The 19,314-nt window shown below is 37.1% G+C and overlaps 1 protein-coding gene across 5 annotated transcripts in view; it reads left to right on the forward strand.

The window, feature by feature from the left end:
- Nucleotides 1-19,314, forward strand: part of VPS13C (vacuolar protein sorting 13 homolog C) — a 192,168-nt gene that overhangs the window by 41,623 nt on the left and 131,231 nt on the right. For all 5 annotated transcript variants that reach the window (XM_027828023.3, XM_037910913.2, XM_043524468.1 and 2 more), the window contains 11 exons: nucleotides 1,429-1,535; nucleotides 4,847-5,018; nucleotides 6,002-6,064; nucleotides 9,052-9,187; nucleotides 9,865-9,959; nucleotides 14,391-14,533; nucleotides 16,498-16,690; nucleotides 16,909-17,023; nucleotides 17,458-17,594; nucleotides 18,308-18,434; nucleotides 19,150-19,267. In XM_027828023.3, the coding sequence (XP_027683824.2) occupies nucleotides 1,429-1,535; nucleotides 4,847-5,018; nucleotides 6,002-6,064; nucleotides 9,052-9,187; nucleotides 9,865-9,959; nucleotides 14,391-14,533; nucleotides 16,498-16,690; nucleotides 16,909-17,023; nucleotides 17,458-17,594; nucleotides 18,308-18,434; nucleotides 19,150-19,267 (1,406 nt within the window). The remainder of the gene's footprint in view (nucleotides 1-1,428; nucleotides 1,536-4,846; nucleotides 5,019-6,001; nucleotides 6,065-9,051; nucleotides 9,188-9,864; nucleotides 9,960-14,390; nucleotides 14,534-16,497; nucleotides 16,691-16,908; nucleotides 17,024-17,457; nucleotides 17,595-18,307; nucleotides 18,435-19,149; nucleotides 19,268-19,314) is intronic.

The following is a 19,314-nucleotide window of genomic DNA, read 5'->3' on the forward strand; positions in this document are numbered from 1 at the left end:
TTAGTATATGCAGACTTTATGCTAATTTATAACTTGATCTTAATCTAATTGAATTTGCTTCGTGCTAATGTACATTTTCTGTCAAGCATCCACATGAGTCTATAAACCTTAAATTTTCCATAATGTTAAACAGTATTAATTTCTGGTAGATCATCATAGCATTGATTATCTATATAAAAGCAGGTGGTGATGCTTAGTGGTCACATAGGACCTAGTTTCTGCATCAGTAACAATGCAAATAAGAGTGTGGTATTTGCGTGACTTGGCATAATGCAATCTAAACAAGTAGGAATGGCTGTGTGCAGCAAAGAGAGGACCATGTATTGGAAGTATTGAAAGTGATTAGTATGTTCAGGAGAGAACCATGGAGAAGAGCCACACACAGTCATATTTAAAGTTACAGAACTAAATAGCATGTCATTTTTTATTTTTATTTTTTTAGTCTTCACTTTGAATGTTATGTAGAAATGTAAGCACATCATTAGGAAGATGCTAATTACAGTACAAAATAGACTCTAGGACAATAATGTTCTGCAAGTTTGAGAGGTATGTGTAGGAGAACTTGAAGAAACTTACAAAGTTTAAGCAAATAGAATGGACATTTGAATAAAAATACAGCAAAAATGTAAAATTTTAGTGGTTGGCAATTTATTTTAAAATGGCCAAGGTGTATTTTTTTTTTTTTAAATAATCCATGCAAATTAAAGGGGAATTGAGGAAAATGAATAACACTGAAATTGTAAATGCTGTTCACGGAAACAATTGCATATGAGGATTTTGAAGCATTTCCACGAAACATTAAACAAGAGATTAGTGTAAAGAACAGCTAGTACCTGGTGTAGGAATTTGGGCTTGATAACTCTTCACAGCCATGATTTTGGGGCTGTTGCATGACTGCGCTGCAACAAATTAAAAGCTGTATATGTTTTTCAGTTTCATAGTCCTTTTCAGCTGGTTAGAATTTGGTCAAATTTTTGTGTTTAGACTGATGTTTTTCAGGTCTGGTCTAGTCCGAGGGTGTAATCTTGTGGCATACTGGCTGTATTACAGAAACAGCATGGGAAATGCAATAAATCTATATGTGGGTTCCAGTAATACAACTGAGACACACAGGATAGTGCATTGTGGGGAACGCACAGAGGGGAAGTGAGGGAAAGAAACCAATTTGAGAAGCTCTACCACAGGGAGACGAGCACATGAACTGAAATATAAACTGTGCCTTTTGATGGTGATTTACGCAACCAACAGTTTATACTGTGCGTCATGCATGTAACTCTATACTTCGTTATCCACAGAGCATGCATTTCTATATATTTCAGTAAAGACGGAAGACCATTAAATAGCTCTATGTGTAACCTGATCATTGCATATAATTAAATTATGTAAACCTCTGGTGGTAAGAAATAATGTTTTATTTCATGTGTGTAGTACCTCAGTATGATTGACCTTCTGGAGTCCATAGATTACATGGTTCGAAATGTACCATACAGAAAATACAGACCAGATGTACCTCTACATAAAAATGCCAAAGAGTGGTAAGTTGTATTGTCTAACAGAACTGCATTAAGATATCAGGCTTTGTACTGCATCTCCTGCAACTACTGGATCACTGAGTAATAAATGCTGGAAGCTTTAATATGGGCCATGACCACTATTCATGCTCCTGGCTATGACATTCTGTATCAATTGCTTCAGCCTCTTCCTTAATAACTGAAAGAGCTCATCTATTAAACATTCAAAGGAAGACCCCACAAGTTGCTATAACAAGTTCTCACTTTTTTCTGTTTAGATTCCAGTTAGAACATGGAGTTTGCTTATTAAGCATTTCTCCTGGAGAGTAGACATTTGGAGTTCAGAATATCAATATTTTGCCAAAAAGAAAAGGAGTACTTGTGGCCCTTAGAGACTAACCAATTTATTTGAGCATAAGCTTTCGTGAGCTACAGCTCACTTCATCGGATGCATACTGTGGAAAGTGTACAAGATCTTTTTATATACACACAAAGCATGAAAAAAATACCTCCTCCCACCCCACTCTCCTGCTGGTAATAGCTTATCTAAAGTGATCACTCGCCTTACAATGTGTATGATAATCAAGGTGGGCCATTTCCAGCACAAATCCAGGGTTTAACAAGAACGTCTGGGGGGGGGGGGGGGGGGGAGGGGTAGGAAAAAACAAGGGGTAGGAAAAAACAAGGGGAAATAAGTTACCTTGCATAATGACTTAGTCACTCCCAGTCTCTATTCAAGCCTAAGTTAATTGTATCCAATTTGCAAATGAATTCCAATTCAACAGTTTCTCGCTGGAGTCTGGATTTGGAGTCATAAACCAGTTGGAGAACACTTGAATGTCTCTGGTCACGCGATTACAGACATGAGAGTTGCTATATTACAACAAAAAAACTTCAAATCCAGACTCCAGCGAGAAACTGTTGGATTGGAATTCATTTGCAAATTGGATACAATTAACTTAGTCTTGAATAGAGACTGGGAGTGGCTAAGTCATTGTGCAAGGTAACCTATTTCCCCTTGTTTTTTCCTACCCCCGCCCCTCCTCAGATGTTCTTGTTAAACCCTGGATTTGTGCTGGAAATGGCCCACCTTGATTATCATACACATTGTAAGGAGAGTGGTCACTTTAGATAAGCTATTACCAGCAGGAGAGTGGGTTTGTGTGTGTGGAGCGGGGGTGGGGTGAGAGAACCTGGATTTGTGCTGGAAATGGCCCAACTTGATCATCATACACATTGTAAGGAGAGTGATCACTTTAGATAAACTATTACCAGTAGGAGAGTGGGGTGGGAGGAGGTATTTTTCCATGCTTTGTGTGTATATAAAAAGATCTTGTACACTTTCCACAGTATGCATCCGATGAAGTGAGCTGTAGCTCACGAAATCTTATGCTCAAATAAATTGGTTAGTCTCTAAGGTGCCACAAGTACTCCTTTTCTTTTTGGCAAAATATTGATATTCTGAACTCCAAATGTCTACTCTCCAGGAGAAATGCTTAATAAGCCAACTCCATGTTCTAACTGGAATCTAAACAGAAAAAAGTGGGAACTTGTTATAGCAACTTGTGGGGTCTTCCTTTGAATGTTTAATAGATGAGCTCTTTCAGTTATTAAGGAAGAGGCTGAAGCAATTGATACAGAATGTCATAGCCAGGAGCTTTCCGCAAGCTGTTCTAAATGGGTATGCTAGTGTATTTCAGTCAAAACATGCAAAATGTTGTTCCAGCCCATTTTATTTGGAGCAGTGTGCCTATTATGCCAAGTTCTATGTTGCTGAAGTCAAATAGGTTAATTTGCAGTTGATCATTGGATGAGACCACTGAACATGAGGAATTTGTGATGTGATTTGCTGTTGTAACATAGATCTAGTACAGTAGCAGTTCTGTTCTTTTTCCATCCAACTTAATGTTGGACTGCATTGCCAGCTTCAGCTTTACCCTATTCAGAGTGGAAATATAGTTAAAGCTTATAGCCTGGTAACTAAAGATGAGGTGAATCAGGATGCTGGTGTGCAACACTTGTGAAAATCAGACATTGGTTTCAAATGTAATTTCTTAAATTAAACAATAACTGGAACAACTCCTCTTCTAGTAAAGGAGTACTTGTGGCACCTTAGAGACTAACGAATTTATTAGTTAGTTCATCGGATGCATGCAGTGGAAAATACAGTAGGAAGATATACACACACACACACGATGAAAAAATGGGTGTTGCCGTACCAACTCTAACAAGAGTAATCAATTAAGGTGGGCTATTATCAGCAGGAGAAAAAAAACTTTGAAATGGGCCATCCTGATTATCACTATAAAACAGTTGACAAGAAGGTCTGAGTAACAGTAGGGGAAAAATTAGCATGGGGACATAGTTTTTACTTTGTGTAATGACCCATCCACTCTCAGTCTTTATTCAAGCCTAATTTAATGGTATCCAGTCTGCAAATTAATTCCAGTTCTGCAGTTTCTTGTTGGACTCTGTTTTTGAAGTTTTTTTTGTTGAAGAATTGCGTCTTTTAGGTCTGTAATTGAGTGACCAGGGAGGTTGAAGTGTTCTCTGACTGGTTTTTGACTGTTATAATTCTTGAAGTCTGATTTGTGTCCATTTATTCTTTTGCGTAGAGACTGTCCGGTTTGGCCAATGTATATGGCAGAGGGGCATTGCTGGCACATGACATATATCACATTGGTAGATGTGCAGGTGAACCAACCTCTGATGGTGTGGCTGATGTGATTAGGTCTTATGGTGGTGTCCCTTGAATAGATATGTGGACAGAGTTGGCAACGGGCTTTGTTGCGCGGATTGGTTCTTGGGTTAGTGTTTTTGTTGTGTGGTGTGTGTGTGGTTGCTGGTGAGTATTTGCTTCAGGTTGGGGGGTTGTCTCCCAAGATCTGTGAGAGTGAGGGATTGTCCTTCAGGATAGGTTGTAGATCACTGATGATGCGCTGGAGAGGTTTTAGTTGATTAGTCTCGTTAGAGTTGGTATGGCAACACCCATTTTTTCATGTTCTCTGTGTATATATATCTTCCAACTGTATTTTCCACTGCATGCATCTGATGAAGTGGGTTTTAGCTCACAAAAGCTTATGCCCAAATAAATTTGTTAGTCTCTAAGGTGCCACAAGTACTCTGTATCAGCAAAAAGAACGAGGAGTAACACGGCTACCACTCTGAAATCTGTCATCTTCTAGTGTAACTCCTAGAGTTACAACTTGTTCAGGTACTATGAACAAAATAATCAAACCTTGATTTACTGTTCTTTTTTTTCTTCACAATTTAATTTTAAGTTGTAAATCATAAAATGCAGCCAGAAATAATTAATGCAAATGAAATTCTTACAGGTGGAAATATGCAGCTAACAGCATTCTTGAAGTTCATATCAGAAGATGCACTCGCATGTGGTCATGGAGTAACATGAAACATCATAGGCAGCTTTTGAAGAGCTACAAAAATATTTACAAGAACAAACTAACACAGAGCAAACTATCAGAAGAAACACGACGACAAATTCAGGTACTTGCTATTAATATGGTGTTATATTTGACAGTGGAATAAATCTTGATATCTTTACCGATGAATATTTTAGTGTTTTTTTTTTTTTTTTTTTTGTAACATCCCTCCGGCCAACCAATATGTTAAATTAATTCCTCTCTTAAAGAAGAGCCTTGCTTAATATTCACACTTGACTAAAACTAAGAGAAAATCTGGAGTAGTATTCTTTACTTCTGCTATTTTTTTTTAAACAAAAATGTTTTAAAATAATCAACCTTTTATCTAGAGAGAGCGAGAGAGTGAGAGCCTGATTCTTTAATGTAAAATGTGTGTAATCAAGTTTAAAGTCAGGAATAGTAAATGAATTTGAAAAACAATATGTACCAAAATGAAACATTAATTTTCACAATTTGGTGTTCTAATAGCATACTAGCCATTTGGATAGTGTCATTTTTAAAAAAATATTTCAGAAATTGAGCTTAAAACTTGTGGGAGGTTGAAATTCTAATGGCTATTACTTTTTTTCATCACTGCAATTCTTGACTTTTTGTTAAAACATACATGGGAAAAGAAAGCTAAGGTAATTAATTATTTAAACTTAGTAATATAAAGTTGACGGCTGGTTGCTTTCCATACTGCAATTCTGTATGGGTATACTTCAATTTTCAGCTCCAAAGTATCAGAAAACCTCCATATTATTGTTAATATGTGGGCACTATGAAAAAGGATTTGTGAACTTCAGTTAGGTTCAACTTCCTGAAATATAGATGAAATGCACTCCCAACATTTATTGAACTGGAAAACTGGTTTAGTAAATATTCTGTCTTAAGCCAACTTTCACCTTCTAGTGACCTGTTGTAGAGAGATGAATTCTAAAAGGCAGAGGCTAGAAAGAGTCTTAAATGGATTTGTGGAATGGATTACTGCAACAATTTTTTTTTTTAAGAGGCTGTAAGTTAGTTCATCTTACACTAAACAGGGTATTTATTTCCTTTGTTTAACAGGATCTAGAAAGAGCACTGGACATTTTCAACATCATTTTAGCAAGACAGCAAGCACAAGTTGAGGTAACAAAATAAATAAAAACAGTTTTTAATGTTTAGTAGCAGGTATTTATGCATATGAAGTTAAGGCCTGGCTTGTGGAGATTTTCTATCCTTTGGGAAAGAGTTTACAGTGTTTCACTGCTGTAGTCTTACCTACGTTATAGAAGCACAGAAGGTAGATGGAGAGGAGCTCTTATGTTATTCTTGCTTTTTGCTGGACAGTTTACTATACTATAATTTCCTAGTTTGGTGTTCAGTCTTAAATTTGTATCAAGAAATGAGACTTCTAATACTTCTGCTGGCATGGTATCCCATAGCATGATACACCTTGCTGTCTTTTTTTCCTGATAATACACCTAAGTATTCCCCTTTCTTTATTCCATTACAGAACTACTTATATTCCTGCATGACCTCCCAAATACTTGATCTCCATCCTTGATGTTATACACCCCAAATATGTGACTGTTAGGTCACTTCTCTTTATCACCCAGTCAAGCTTATTGCTACTGAGGCAGAGATGGAAGCAATGTGAGACACACCAGAGTATGGTTAAATGCAGTGATCACAACTTAAGCTATTAAACAACAAGAAACCACTAATTGGCAGGCCTGTTACAGTGCAGAATTTAACTGAGCACTGCTAACCTTGGGTTCTACAAGCCTGAGTGTGTGTATAAATATATGTAGGCAGTGCCCTCTGTATATCCACTGGCCTAGTTGGAGATCCTGGCATGAAGCTAGAGTCTCAATCTATTCCCTTCATCCATGTTGGATGTAGGAGAGGAGAGAGGAAGGAAATCCTATGTCCACAAGACTTGGAGGCATATCTCCTCACTGTGCAATGTCATGTTTGGGCTCCATGCCCAAGCAGCCCATTGTTTTACAGGGTTTTTACATCTTACCCTTTCTCAACCCACCCATTGCACTGGAACCCACTACAGGGGACGACAGCAATTGGTTTATGTCTACTCTCACGCTGCTGAGCAGCAAGAAAGGAATCTGTATGAGGTCTCGACCAAGGAAATATCTGTACCATATTCTCTCTAAACAGCTCAGGAGTGGTATACTTAATTCTTCAATGGGAAATCATTGCACCCCTAATTGTGGTAATATACTTACTTGTTTCCCTGTTGACCTCTTTCCATGTCTGGTTCATTATTGCTGGTCTGGCAATTCCTTGCCAACCCAGTTTTGGAAGGTTTTTCGACCAGAGCTAGGTAACATCAGGGGAAGGGCTGAAATCTGGCTGACATCTCTCTTTAACGTAATGATCAGACTAATACCTTTTGCTGTGCTTAAATTACAATGATGAATGAATAATGATCACCTGTGAAGGATAGGAACAGCCTGCCTAGGGTGGATGAATGGGGCCAGCAGGTTGCCACAACATTTTTCTCCTTCCCTGCCATCTCAGGTAGGGATCTTAAATGGAGAAGCCTAAATGGAGTCCCCATGTTTGCCAGACACCCTTTTTGTCCCCAGTGAAAAATACTGTGCCCAAATACTGAGATATCTGTAGGTCTGGCTTTTCCATGTGATCCTGAAAAAGACAGACAACATATTTAATAATGAAATTTTAAATTGATGTTACCCATTTGGGGTGGTTTAATATAGGATGTAAACACTGGTCCATGTGTCCTAGCACCTGATAGATTGTATCTCATAAGCACCAGGAGGAGGCTAGGACCCTGTTATGGAACAAGCCAAGAAATGCTGGGCAGAAGCAATCCCTGCTTCCCACTGCCTGTGAGGGTGTAAGACAATCAGTCAGTCTGACGTGACCCCACACATACAATGGCGGCAGGAATGGGTGGGATGAGCTCAGATGCTATTAGCTACAGTCTCCCTGGGAAGGAAGGGGAGAGGAAATAAACACAATCTAGAGTTCCCCCTTGCTTTCCTTTTCTCCCACCCAAAATGGTGGGAGGTGGTTGGTGGTGCATGTGTCCCTCACTGCCCCCAGTCGTATCAGTTATACATCTCGGGTAGCTAGATGAGCACTTAGGTACTCTATGAATAAAGATTTGGCTTTCTCCAGTTATTTTGTTCTTCATTGTAATTGCTCCGTTTTTTAATATCTTTCTTTTAACATAGTGCCCAGAATTGAACGTAGTATTCCAGGATTAGTTATACTGGAGCCATATATAGATTGTCTTGGGCTCAACAAGGAATAATGTGTTAGCAATAGCACACATCGGTTCCATGATATGATGCATTTGTATATAGGGCTTGATCTTGAAAGATGCTGAAAAGTCTGGCACCCTGGGAAAGTATTTTTCTCTTTGCTGACTGTCCTATTGCAAAGTCTTTTCTATCTTTCAGGTTGCTATGAGTCCTCAGATAAACTAAACATAGCCTATGTGTTTATAGTGCCATAATGAGAGGAAACGATTGATGTAGTTTAAATTTGTCAAGCATTTATGCTAAAGGTAGCTGAAGAAATAATGTAAGATGTATCTTTTCAATTGCAAGTTCTTTGGGCTAGGGACTGTTACTTAGAATTTGAGGTAATAGGGTCTTTCTGCTTAAAACCTAAAAGTGGAAGGTCTAAATATGAATACAAGAAATTAAAATGGTAGAACTATCAAGATGGATTTATAACAAATCCGAAAAAGTATCTGAACTATATTAACAGTACATAGATTTTAGGGCCAGAAGCTGTCCTTCCCTTTCTTTATCTCCCTTGCTTCAGTTTTTTTTAGCTCTCACTTGATTTGTTTGCAATTAGATTGGAGCCTCTTTGGAGCAGTGGATTACAAGTAGATAAAGGGCGCAACACAGAATAAATGTCATGTTAGGCAGTGAAGCATTTTTACCCCTTTCAAATAGGGAGACTAATGTAATAAATACTTCCATCTTATGCTGGGACTTAGTCTCTGACCTCTCTCATTACTGAAAATGCATGTACATCATTTGATATATCCATTGTTTAATTTCTGGTAAAACAAAAGTTAATATGGAATGGTTCTAACATTTATGTTAATTTAATTAATTATCTTTGGTTTGTAGGTAATAAGATCAGGGCAGAAATTGCTGAGGAAGAAATCTGCTGATGGAGAGAAGAAAGGTGGAGGATGGTTTAGTGGGTTCTGGGGTAAGAAGGAATCTAGAAAAAAGGAAGATGAAGAATCACCAGTTCCTGAAAGTAGGTTTGAATTTAAATAGGTCATTCTCACATGAAGCTTGACAAATAGTACTAATATTTAATTCACTTGTGGGTAGGTGACTGTCTGTCCTGCTTGGCTATAGGAAAAGAAGAAAGGTAGAGGTATGGAGTGGAGTGTTTTCTTGTGATTAATTTTGGTTCTCTGCTGTTATATCACTGAATAGATAGTAGTAATTCAGTGAAACCACAGTAATAAAATATGTCAGCAAATAAGCTGTGGCCTCTTGTAAATGATGTATGAAAATTTCAGAAGCGCATTGTAAAGAAAAAATATTGAATTATTTACGATAGTTGTAAAAGGCAAGTATTCACTAGCAAGTTCCTTTAGTGACAGTTGGCTGTTTGAGCCAGGAATTCTTAGGGTATTGCATGGTGCCTAGCACAATGGAGTCTTGATCACAGCTGGGCTTCTCTGTGCCACTGGGATGCAAGTAATTTCAGTGAGCTTACATTATGTAGGTATATATCACTAGCCTGTGGTGGGGGAATGAGAGTCACATTGCATAATTTACAATCTTTTTGAGAAATACTTCATAGCAGAAACTAAATTAAGTGCCCTGGTGTGGTGTTAAGATATATTAATTAAATTGTTTTTCCTATACCAGTTATGGGTACTAATGTGAATTTGAACACTTTTTTTTTTTTTTTTTTTTTAGCCATTGATGACCTCATGACCCCAGAAGAAAAGGCTAAGCTCTTTACTGCTATTGGGTATAGTGACAGCTCTCACAACTTGACTTTACCTAAGAAGGTAAACTGACCATTTTTAATGAAAAAAGAACAAAAAATTTGTTGTCCTGGTATACATAAGTAATACAGGAGTGAAGTTAGGAATGACTATATTTTGAGTGCCAGTCGTTCACTGATAATGATCTGCCAAATATATATTCACTGTGAGTTCATATTCACTATATATAGACTAAAAGATCATTATATTGGGCTGTATAAATATCTGGGCTTGTTGAGATTTTGGTGTCCCAACAGTCAAATGCATCCCGACAAATCACTCGCTTGATGTTACTATCAGGATGTCTTAATAAAATCATTCATGTGTGATCTTTATTCCCCAAATGATGTGCAAATAGGTAATGGGAGCAGAATGAGTTGAAAGATAAACTTGCTGCTTAAAAGAGAGGAAAAAATAAAAGGTTTGCTGTAAATGGGGAAAACAAAACAAATTCCAACAAACAAAAAAAACAACTAAAATAGTTTGACCTCTTCAGTGTCTCTATTTCTTGCTGAGTGTTGGAGGGAAGAACTTAAATTGGAGTTTAAACTTAGAATCCTAACATCAATGCATTTCTATAGTAATTAAGTGAAATAAATATGTGTTTAGTTCAAACGTTAGTATAGTATTGTTGATGCCTTGGGTCAATGGTTAACCAATATTCAGAGCTTGGCAGAGTTGTTCATGTTAGGATGAGAAATTGATTATATGAGTCAGGTATATACCCTGTGTAATTTTGTTGGGTTAAAAACACAAGGTGCTGTTTCCACAAACACAATAGTAACAAACAGCAGTAAGCAATTAGATTGTTCAGAAATCCCCAAGTCTGCATTCCAGCTAGTTATGTGCACAAGAAGCTCACATGGCCAAAAAGCCACGATTACTCCAGGTAAGAAAGAGGACAGCTGAGGCTAAAACCTGTCCTGGTTTACCAGTGAAGTGCAGGCAGCAATTAGAAATTAAAAAGCAAAACACAAAAAATGGAAAAAAGAGGAAATAGTGAGTAATGAGAATAAATTAGAAGTTATGAAGTGTAGAAAATTGGTAAGGGAAGCTAAAGACCTCAGGGAGAAATCCATGGCTTGCAGGGCTAAGGACAATGAGGAATTTAAATATATTGGGAACAAAAGAAATCCTAACAGTAGTATAGACTCATTACTAGTTAGAGACGGTAAAATTAATGATACAAAAAAGGCAGAAGTTTCAATAAATATTTCTGTTCTGTATTTGGAAAGAAGCAGGATAATGTACTAGAATCATAGAACATCTGCTAGAGATGAACCTTTTTAAATCAGGAAGCCCAGGTAACTTGCACTAAAGAGTCCTAAAAGAGCTGGCTGAGATCTCTTCTTTTTAATATATCTTAGAATACCTACCAAATTCCAGAAGACTGGAAGAGTGCTAATTTTATGCCAATAGTCAAAAAAGACAAACTGTGTGACCAGGCTAACAGTGGACTGACTAGCGTGACATCAGTCCTGGCCAAAATAATAGAAAAGCTGATCTGGGTTGCAGTTATAAACATATTCCTATGTCAGTCAGTATGATTTTATGGAAGAGAGTTCTAGTCCAACTTGTTTTAAATCTTTGAGACTACCAGTTAGGTTGATAAAGTTAACTGCATAGATGTAATGTACTTAAACTTATATAAGTTGTCTGTCTTAGTACCCAAAATAGTTTATTAAACAATTAGCACTACACGCTGTCAATAAAGCCCACATTAAATGAATTAGGAGTTGGTCAACTGATAGATTTTAAAAAAGCAGTTGTCAGTGGGGAATCGGTATTGAATAGGGCCATTTATAGTGGAGAATCACTGCTGACGAAATTTGAAGATGTCACAAAGATTGGCAGAGGAGTAACTAATGTGGACAAGGCAGTCATACAGATGGGTAAGATGAGCCCATTCAAACAAAATGTGTTCTAATGTAGCCAAATGCAGTTATGCATCCAGGAACAAGTAATGTAGGTTCTAATTACAGAATGCGGGGTTGAATCCTGGACAGATGTAACTCTGAAAAGGATTAAGGGGTCATAGTGGACAATCAGCTGAACATGAGCTGTGGCAAAAAGCTAATGGGATCCTTGGATATATAAACAGGGAAGTAATGAGTATGGATGTGACTTTACCTTGGTATATGGGATTGGTGAGATGGACGCTGGGATACTATGTCGATTTCTGGTGTCAACATTTTTTTAAGAAGAATAATGAAAAAATCAGAGCAAGTGCCACCAAAATAATTGGAGGGCTGGAGAAAATGTACTACCTTGATTTACTGCATATTGCTTGAGATAAGAACCTTGCAGTAAATCAGAGAGCTTCAATTATACAAAATATTTTCCTTGGCAGCTCTACCCCTTTGGCACAGAGTGGACTAGCCATTTATGTATTTATGATATTGTAGCTATACAGAAGTTCAGCAAGTGTTATCTATTTGAATGTGATTTTAATTTTTTGTCCTGAAGACTTGACTAGAGATCGTAGTAGTGTAATATGAGTTGTAACTTCTCATAAGTGAAAGAAAAACTAGAATAATTCGTGATGTTCATGAGAGATGTAAAACAGCCTGAAACAGTAATCTTCTATGTATCTCAATGAAGTGTTTACTCTCAAGATTGACCCTGAATACTGTTTCACTGACTGTTAACAAAATGATCAGCTGTCAAATAAACTTGCTCTGTTTGTCCTCTCAGAGGTTGGTTTGATGCTGCAGTAGGGGTTCAAAAATATACCATTGGAAGTTGTGCATAATGCAAACATAAACATGCAGATATTAACTTGGATGTGATTACTTCACTATACAAAGTGTGCAACATCTTAGTGAGTAGAAAGTGCATGCACATCCACCAAAAAAATTTGCAGGGCAGCATCACAAGAAAATGTTTGTACTTTTACAAGGTTGATTCTGTAAGCTTCGAAGGACACAGCCATTCTGAAAGTCTCCCAGACTCTTTGTGGCCATAGCAGAGGTAATTAAGGAACAGCACATTTCCACCCTGAGGATCTCAAAATGGGTCTCAGGATGCGTTACGCTCTATGAACTAGCAGGATGATCCCCACTGGGTGGGATACGGGCCCATTCCACGAGAGCACAAGCCTCAACTACCGCTGCACTCCATGACATGCCCCTGTTGGACATTTGTAAAGTGGCCACTTGGAGCTCGGTGCACTCCTTCTCTTCTCATTATGCCTTGGTGCATGATTCGGCAAAGGACGCTTCATTTGGTACAGCGGTCCTTCATTCCATGCTTCCGTCATCCTCCTTGCACTCTCCTATATAGGTACTGCTTGTCAATCACCTCAATGGAATACAATAGGGACCATCACTCGAAGAAGAATAGGAGGTTACTTACCAGTTACTGGAGGCTCTTTGAGATGTGTGGTTCCTCTATGTATTCCAAACCCACCCCACTTCCCCTCTGCTGTGGATCTGATACGTCTGCGGTGGAGAAGGAACTGGAGACGTGACTGGTCTGCCTTGCCCTTTATTGCTTCGGGCGAAACCATGTGGCAGTGGAAGGGTGCATGTGCAGACCAACGGACACTACTATTTTCAAAAGCTCCAGCTCCAGGGGCAGGAAGCATGCACATTACCCTCAGTGGAATACAGAACCTTCCCTTCCGTAGAAAAGTCTTTCACACAGTGTGGGAAAACATTTATTATTTAATGAGGGAATCTTTGGTGGTATACTGTGGCAGTATACTCGGTGTACATTGCTACCCTCTTAATTTCTCTCTCCACACTGGTAGTCCTGTTCCTTAGGTTAGGGCTGCTAGTCACGTACTCAGAAGAATGTCTGGGTTACATAACTGTTTCTTTTCCATGTTTATGTATCAAGGAATGTTCAAATCCTACTTTTCTGTTTTGATTCAGATAAAGAGAAATCATTTCTTCTTGTTCTCAAAAAGGAAAAGTGTGCTCTGATTTTATGTGGATGCACTCAAACATAGGTCCCAGGAAGTAATCCAGTAACTTTGATTTACATAATCTTTCTTGCTGCTGAGACTGACATACATATATGTGTAAATTATTCAGATCATTAATCAAAATTAATGTCCACACCTAGTAATTATATCTTTGAGTTCAACTAGCCATGGGGTTAGGAGTTTCCTGGCTTCACTGGATTTCCATCAATGTAGTATGTCTATGACTCGAGTAAAAATAATTATTGTTAGATGGAATTGATGTCTGTTCTGTCAGAGAAAGGAAATACCTCAGTAACCCTTTTTTTTTTTTTTTTTAAACTTGGAGAGAGGGGATGATGATTGAACTCAGGGGGCCTGTAACACAGGTTTCTTTGTGGGTAACCAGGCAATATGTTGGGCTACTGGATTGGCTGCACTAAAACTATATAAAACAGTGGAATATGTGGTAAATATAAGAAAATAGAAATTATCATGAAGCATTTGTGCAAAGACTCTTAATCTCAATTTTTTTTTATCTCCCCAACTAGTATGTTGCTCATGTAATGACACTGAAGCTGTTAAGTACTTCTCTTACAATTAAAGAAGACAAGGATGTGCCAGAGACTCTTAAAGTACAGATAATTGATCTAAGCACGAAAATATCTCAGAGACCAGGAGCACAAGCACTTAAGTAATTACATGTTTGCTTTTTCATATTTCTGTGAACAGTGATCAATTATATTTTTAGGGTGCTAATTTTCACTCTGCTTATTCCTTTTTAAAATGAATGATTCTTGAACAAAGCAATATGTTGTGTATGACTCTCCTTATTAGTTTCTCAGATTTTTTACAACTTAAAACTTTTTTTGTAGGTAAATGAAGTTATAAATATTGATTTTTATTTAAAAAAAAAAGTTGGAGTGGCTTGCTTAATAAAGGCCTCTTTTGGAGCCCTGCTTCATTCAATGTTTAACATAATTACCTTTTATTTATGCTACCCGTTCATACATGTGCAGCTTGTCTTCATTCCATATTTTGTTAAAAAGTGCTAAAAGTAATACCAAGCCTGGCTCCTCAGTCAATGCCAAATGTGCTGGCCAGAGTGCCCACCACCAGTCAAGCTGGTTATCTTGATTACTTTTAGCTGAAGAAGTGACAAATATTGCTTTGCACATAGTTCTGTTTCATCTGAAAATCTCAAAGCACTTCACAAAGGATTAACCCTGCTTAAAGCTGTGGCTGGGATGATTTAGTTGGGGTTTGGTCCTGCTTTGAGCAGGGGGTTGGACTAGATGACCTCCTGAGGTCCCTTCCAACCCTGATATTCTATGATTCTGTGGTAAAGGGTGCCCTAATCAAATACAGAGATTTGAAATAATAGTTATGATGATGGACAACGTGGACTGTTTCCGGATATGGGTCTGTCCTCAAATCAGAGTTTATTTCCCAGCTCTGCCACAAACGTCCTATGGAATCTTCACCGAGGAACTAATACACTCTCACCCTTAGATGTTTCATCTGGAAAATGAACCTGTGCACACTTTTTCTAATTCAAGTTAGCATATTGGTGGTGAGAGTAGGAGAAGTAATTTTAACAGATTCTGTTTTTCCCCCCACTTTTCTTTTATGCAGAACCCCATTTCACAGAATATCTGTTTAAAATATTCTGTAATGTGTAATGTGGTTTCACTGGGCAGATTGAGGGACACACAACTAGCACTTGGCCCAAAAATAAAAAAGGAGACTTTTGAAAGTATAGTTGGCAATGAGACTTATGCTCAAAAATGTGGAAGTGATGATTTTACTAATAAAATTTCATAAAGGAAAAGGTGGATCTAATCTGCCTTAGCTATTCTCCTTTCTTTTAAAAGGTTAAAAAAATCACATCTCTATGAACCTGAGCCTAAATGGACTTTCCTGTTTTAAACTCCCAAGTCTTTACTACTAAAACTGAATGAAGATCTTAATAGTCAGTTGTAGAAAAACCGTGTATTTTTTTTTCTAAGGTGCAACCAACCAACATAATCTCACATTCAGAAATCTGGTTCCTGTTTCCTGAAGTAAACAATAAAGACCTTCCATTGGTATCAAAGGGAGCAAGACTGGGTCCATAACTTGCATTGAAATCTGCAGGATTGGGCTCCAAACTGGCTCTCCTAAATCATTAATTACTTTTTTTCTAATCTAGCGTAAGTGCACTATCTCTGAATAAGAGAATCAGTTACAAGAGAAATGTGAACCTGAATTTAAAATGAAATAAAGTTGAATGTAGATGGTAAGGACATTAAAATCGCAGGGCTTAATTTAGTTTCCTGTTGTATTCTTTTCTTTGTGTAGCCTGCATTGTCACTTAAAGTATTTAGCTTCATTTAACCTAAGGTATTTCTTTGATGCCTTTTTATAGGCAAGAATCTCCTAAAATCCTTTGGCATGTAGTTAGTCCTATGAATTTAGGATACTTCTTGAGACAGTTCTGGTTAATGATTAGCCACCCCTGTGTCTTGTGTTCACTTACATCTTGTCTAAGACACTGTGAATTTTCCTGTTTCATGTTGGTGCAAAGTGAAATTGCAGCTTGTATTCCATTGATAGATTTACATACTCTTGAATATTCAATACAAATTGATTTAAAACAATTCTTGTCTTCATTTACAGAGTGGAGGCAAAGCTTGAGCACTGGTATGTAACAGGACTGAAACAACAAAGTATTGTACCTTCTCTTGTGGCTTCTATTGGGGATACCAAATCATCTTTGCTTAAAATAGTGTTTGAGACAAATCCAGAGGATAGCACTGCTGACCAGAGCCTTATAGTTGAATCACAGCCTGTGGAAATCATATATGATGCTGTGAGTAATATTCAAATTAGAAATGTATGGGAATACCTTTTTTTCTCTCTCCAGCTCATTGCCTTTCCATCTCCTTTCAAATATTGTACCAAAGTAGTTTTTCTTCCTTGCCTTAATTTTTTGCCATCTCAGTTTAATTGATATTTAATTTATGTTTTGGAACTGAAGCAGTGTGTATTGGATGATTGCATATAAACTGATACTATTTGTTTTTAAAGAAAACAATAAATGCAATGGTGGAATTCTTCCAGACAAGTAAGGGAATGGATCTGGAACGTCTAACATCAGCCACGTTGATGAAGTTGGAAGAAATTAAAGAAAGAACTGCTACAGGTAAATAGATAAAAGTAACTACCATTGATAAGTGAACCCTTAAATATTAGCAAAGAGTCTGGGGGCCTTACTTGTGAGGCAGTATTAGTATTGCTGTTTGAATAAACATCACACCATGGGATCTCTGAATCAAAATTGCTTTGAGTTCTGTTTCTCTTGAGTCAATACACAGATAAGTGATTAACCTCCAGATAGAATGCTCTCTAGCAATAAATTGAAAAATTGACTTAAAAACTTACAAGATGTTAGTATATAGAGAAGTTAACCAAAAAGATGTCTGCATTAAAGATTGATCACATTTAATCTGTAACTGCTCCTACAGTGAAAATATGACTTTTACCTTGGTATAGTATTGTTTGTTCCCTGTCCCATACCTATTGGTTACAGATGTGAATATATTTTCATCTTTTAATCTGTTCTTTTCCTTATTTAAGGACTAGCTCATATTATTGAAACACGGAAAGTGCTTGACTTGAAGATTAATCTGAAACCATCCTATCTTGTGGTTCCACAGACCGGTTTCCACAATGAAAAGTCAGACCTACTTATTTTGGACTTCGGTACGTTTCAGGTATGCAGTTGGTTTCCTCTGGTTTCATTTGAGTTCAAGATAGAGGGAAATTATACAATTATTTGTTCGTTCACAGGAGGCTCGTTTTAAGACTGACAACAGTGCTGATCAGTGGTCAGGCACCTTTTTGTAAACCCACTAGTATCATTTGCATCATAATCTTTGTCATAAACACACGAATAAGAATCATCCAGAAGAGCTATATTTCATTCTTTGTGAAATGTGGTTCCATATGTCAAACAAGTTAAACTGTAAGAGCTATGTGATTTTTCAAAGCCATATCTTTCACTTGTTTATGAAGCACTGTGTACCTACATTTTTCAGCGAAGTAGTCTTCCTTTTATTTAACAAATAAGACTTAAGAAAAGCTGTTGAGCTACTCTGGAGCTGTGAAGTTGATGCTATGGTGATGCTGTAAAGCTGAAACTTGAAGTCCTATATAAGTTGACTAATATATTGTTGTAGACATAACGTGATATACTAACAAAAATAAAAATAAATCTTACTGAACTTGCTCTATTTTCAGTTATGCTATCTTAATTTTTATTAAGGATAATGGCGTTGACATTTCTAAAATACCTCTTCTGAGGTAGTCAAACCAAAAATTACAGGCTTTAAAAATCTAGTAGTTTTGCCTGTACGGTATTGAAATGAATAATATAGTGTGTGTGTATAAATACTGTACTTCTATTTCTTTCAATCTGTCCCACCAGTTCACCAGCGTAAATCAAGGGGGTCATCAATCTTCTAGTTTTTCATCCTTGGAAGAGATTATGGACAAAGCTTATGACACGTTTGATGTGGAAATCAAGAATGTACAACTTCTTTTTGGCAGAAGAGGTATTAAAGCAAAATCACTTCTTAATCAAAGAACAATAAAAATGTTTAAATATATATTAGTAGATAGTGGTTTGTTCTTAAAATAAGTTACATATAATGTAAAGAAAATAGAAATTAAAACTGTAAAACTTCCTTTATTTTAATATTTCCAGTATCTTGTGTAAAAATGCCCATTTGTTCTCTGGAAATCTATATTATTGCTGTATTCATTCAAGTGTTAGCAAGTAAGCTGGGGTAGGTAATTTAGTATTCCGCACCGATTGATAGGCTCATGAATTTTTTTTTTGTTTATTTGGATTAATAGACAGCTCAGACTAGCTCAAAATGTATATGATGGTCTTTTATGATGATTTACATGGGAGGACTCTTATGTTAGGAAAAATATTGTGAGGAAAAGAAGAAATCTGACGTACCGATAATGGCTGAGTTCATAGCTCTTGCTTCTGGGTTTCAAAGTTGTAAGTGAAAATACTTCTTGGTTTTGGCCCATGCTAGATGCTGATAAAGCATGATGTTAAGGGTGGCTGTTTTCTGACCTGTGGAAGTCCATGCAATATCTTGCCTATATGAACTTAGGTTTCTGCAGTTCATTAGATGGGCTGGATTTTTTAAAGTAATTCTTAAATGATTTTTCTGGATTATTTTTATATTCTCTCTTTGTTACAAAATAAAGCTTGTGAAGTTTAATTTTTAAACTGGTTAAACACTCCTTCAGGTGAAGACTGGAAGAAGGCTCGATTTCAGCATCCATCTGCTTTGCACATATTACAGCCTATGGATATGCATGTGCAATTAGCCAAATCAATGGTGGAGAAAGACATCAGAATGGCTAAGTAATGTATCAGCACTATCAGACAATTAATTTTTGCTTGGTCATTTG

The sequence above is a fragment of the Chelonia mydas genome, chromosome 10, assembly GCF_015237465.2.
Source record: "Chelonia mydas isolate rCheMyd1 chromosome 10, rCheMyd1.pri.v2, whole genome shotgun sequence".
Taxonomy (NCBI): domain Eukaryota; kingdom Metazoa; phylum Chordata; order Testudines; family Cheloniidae; genus Chelonia; species Chelonia mydas.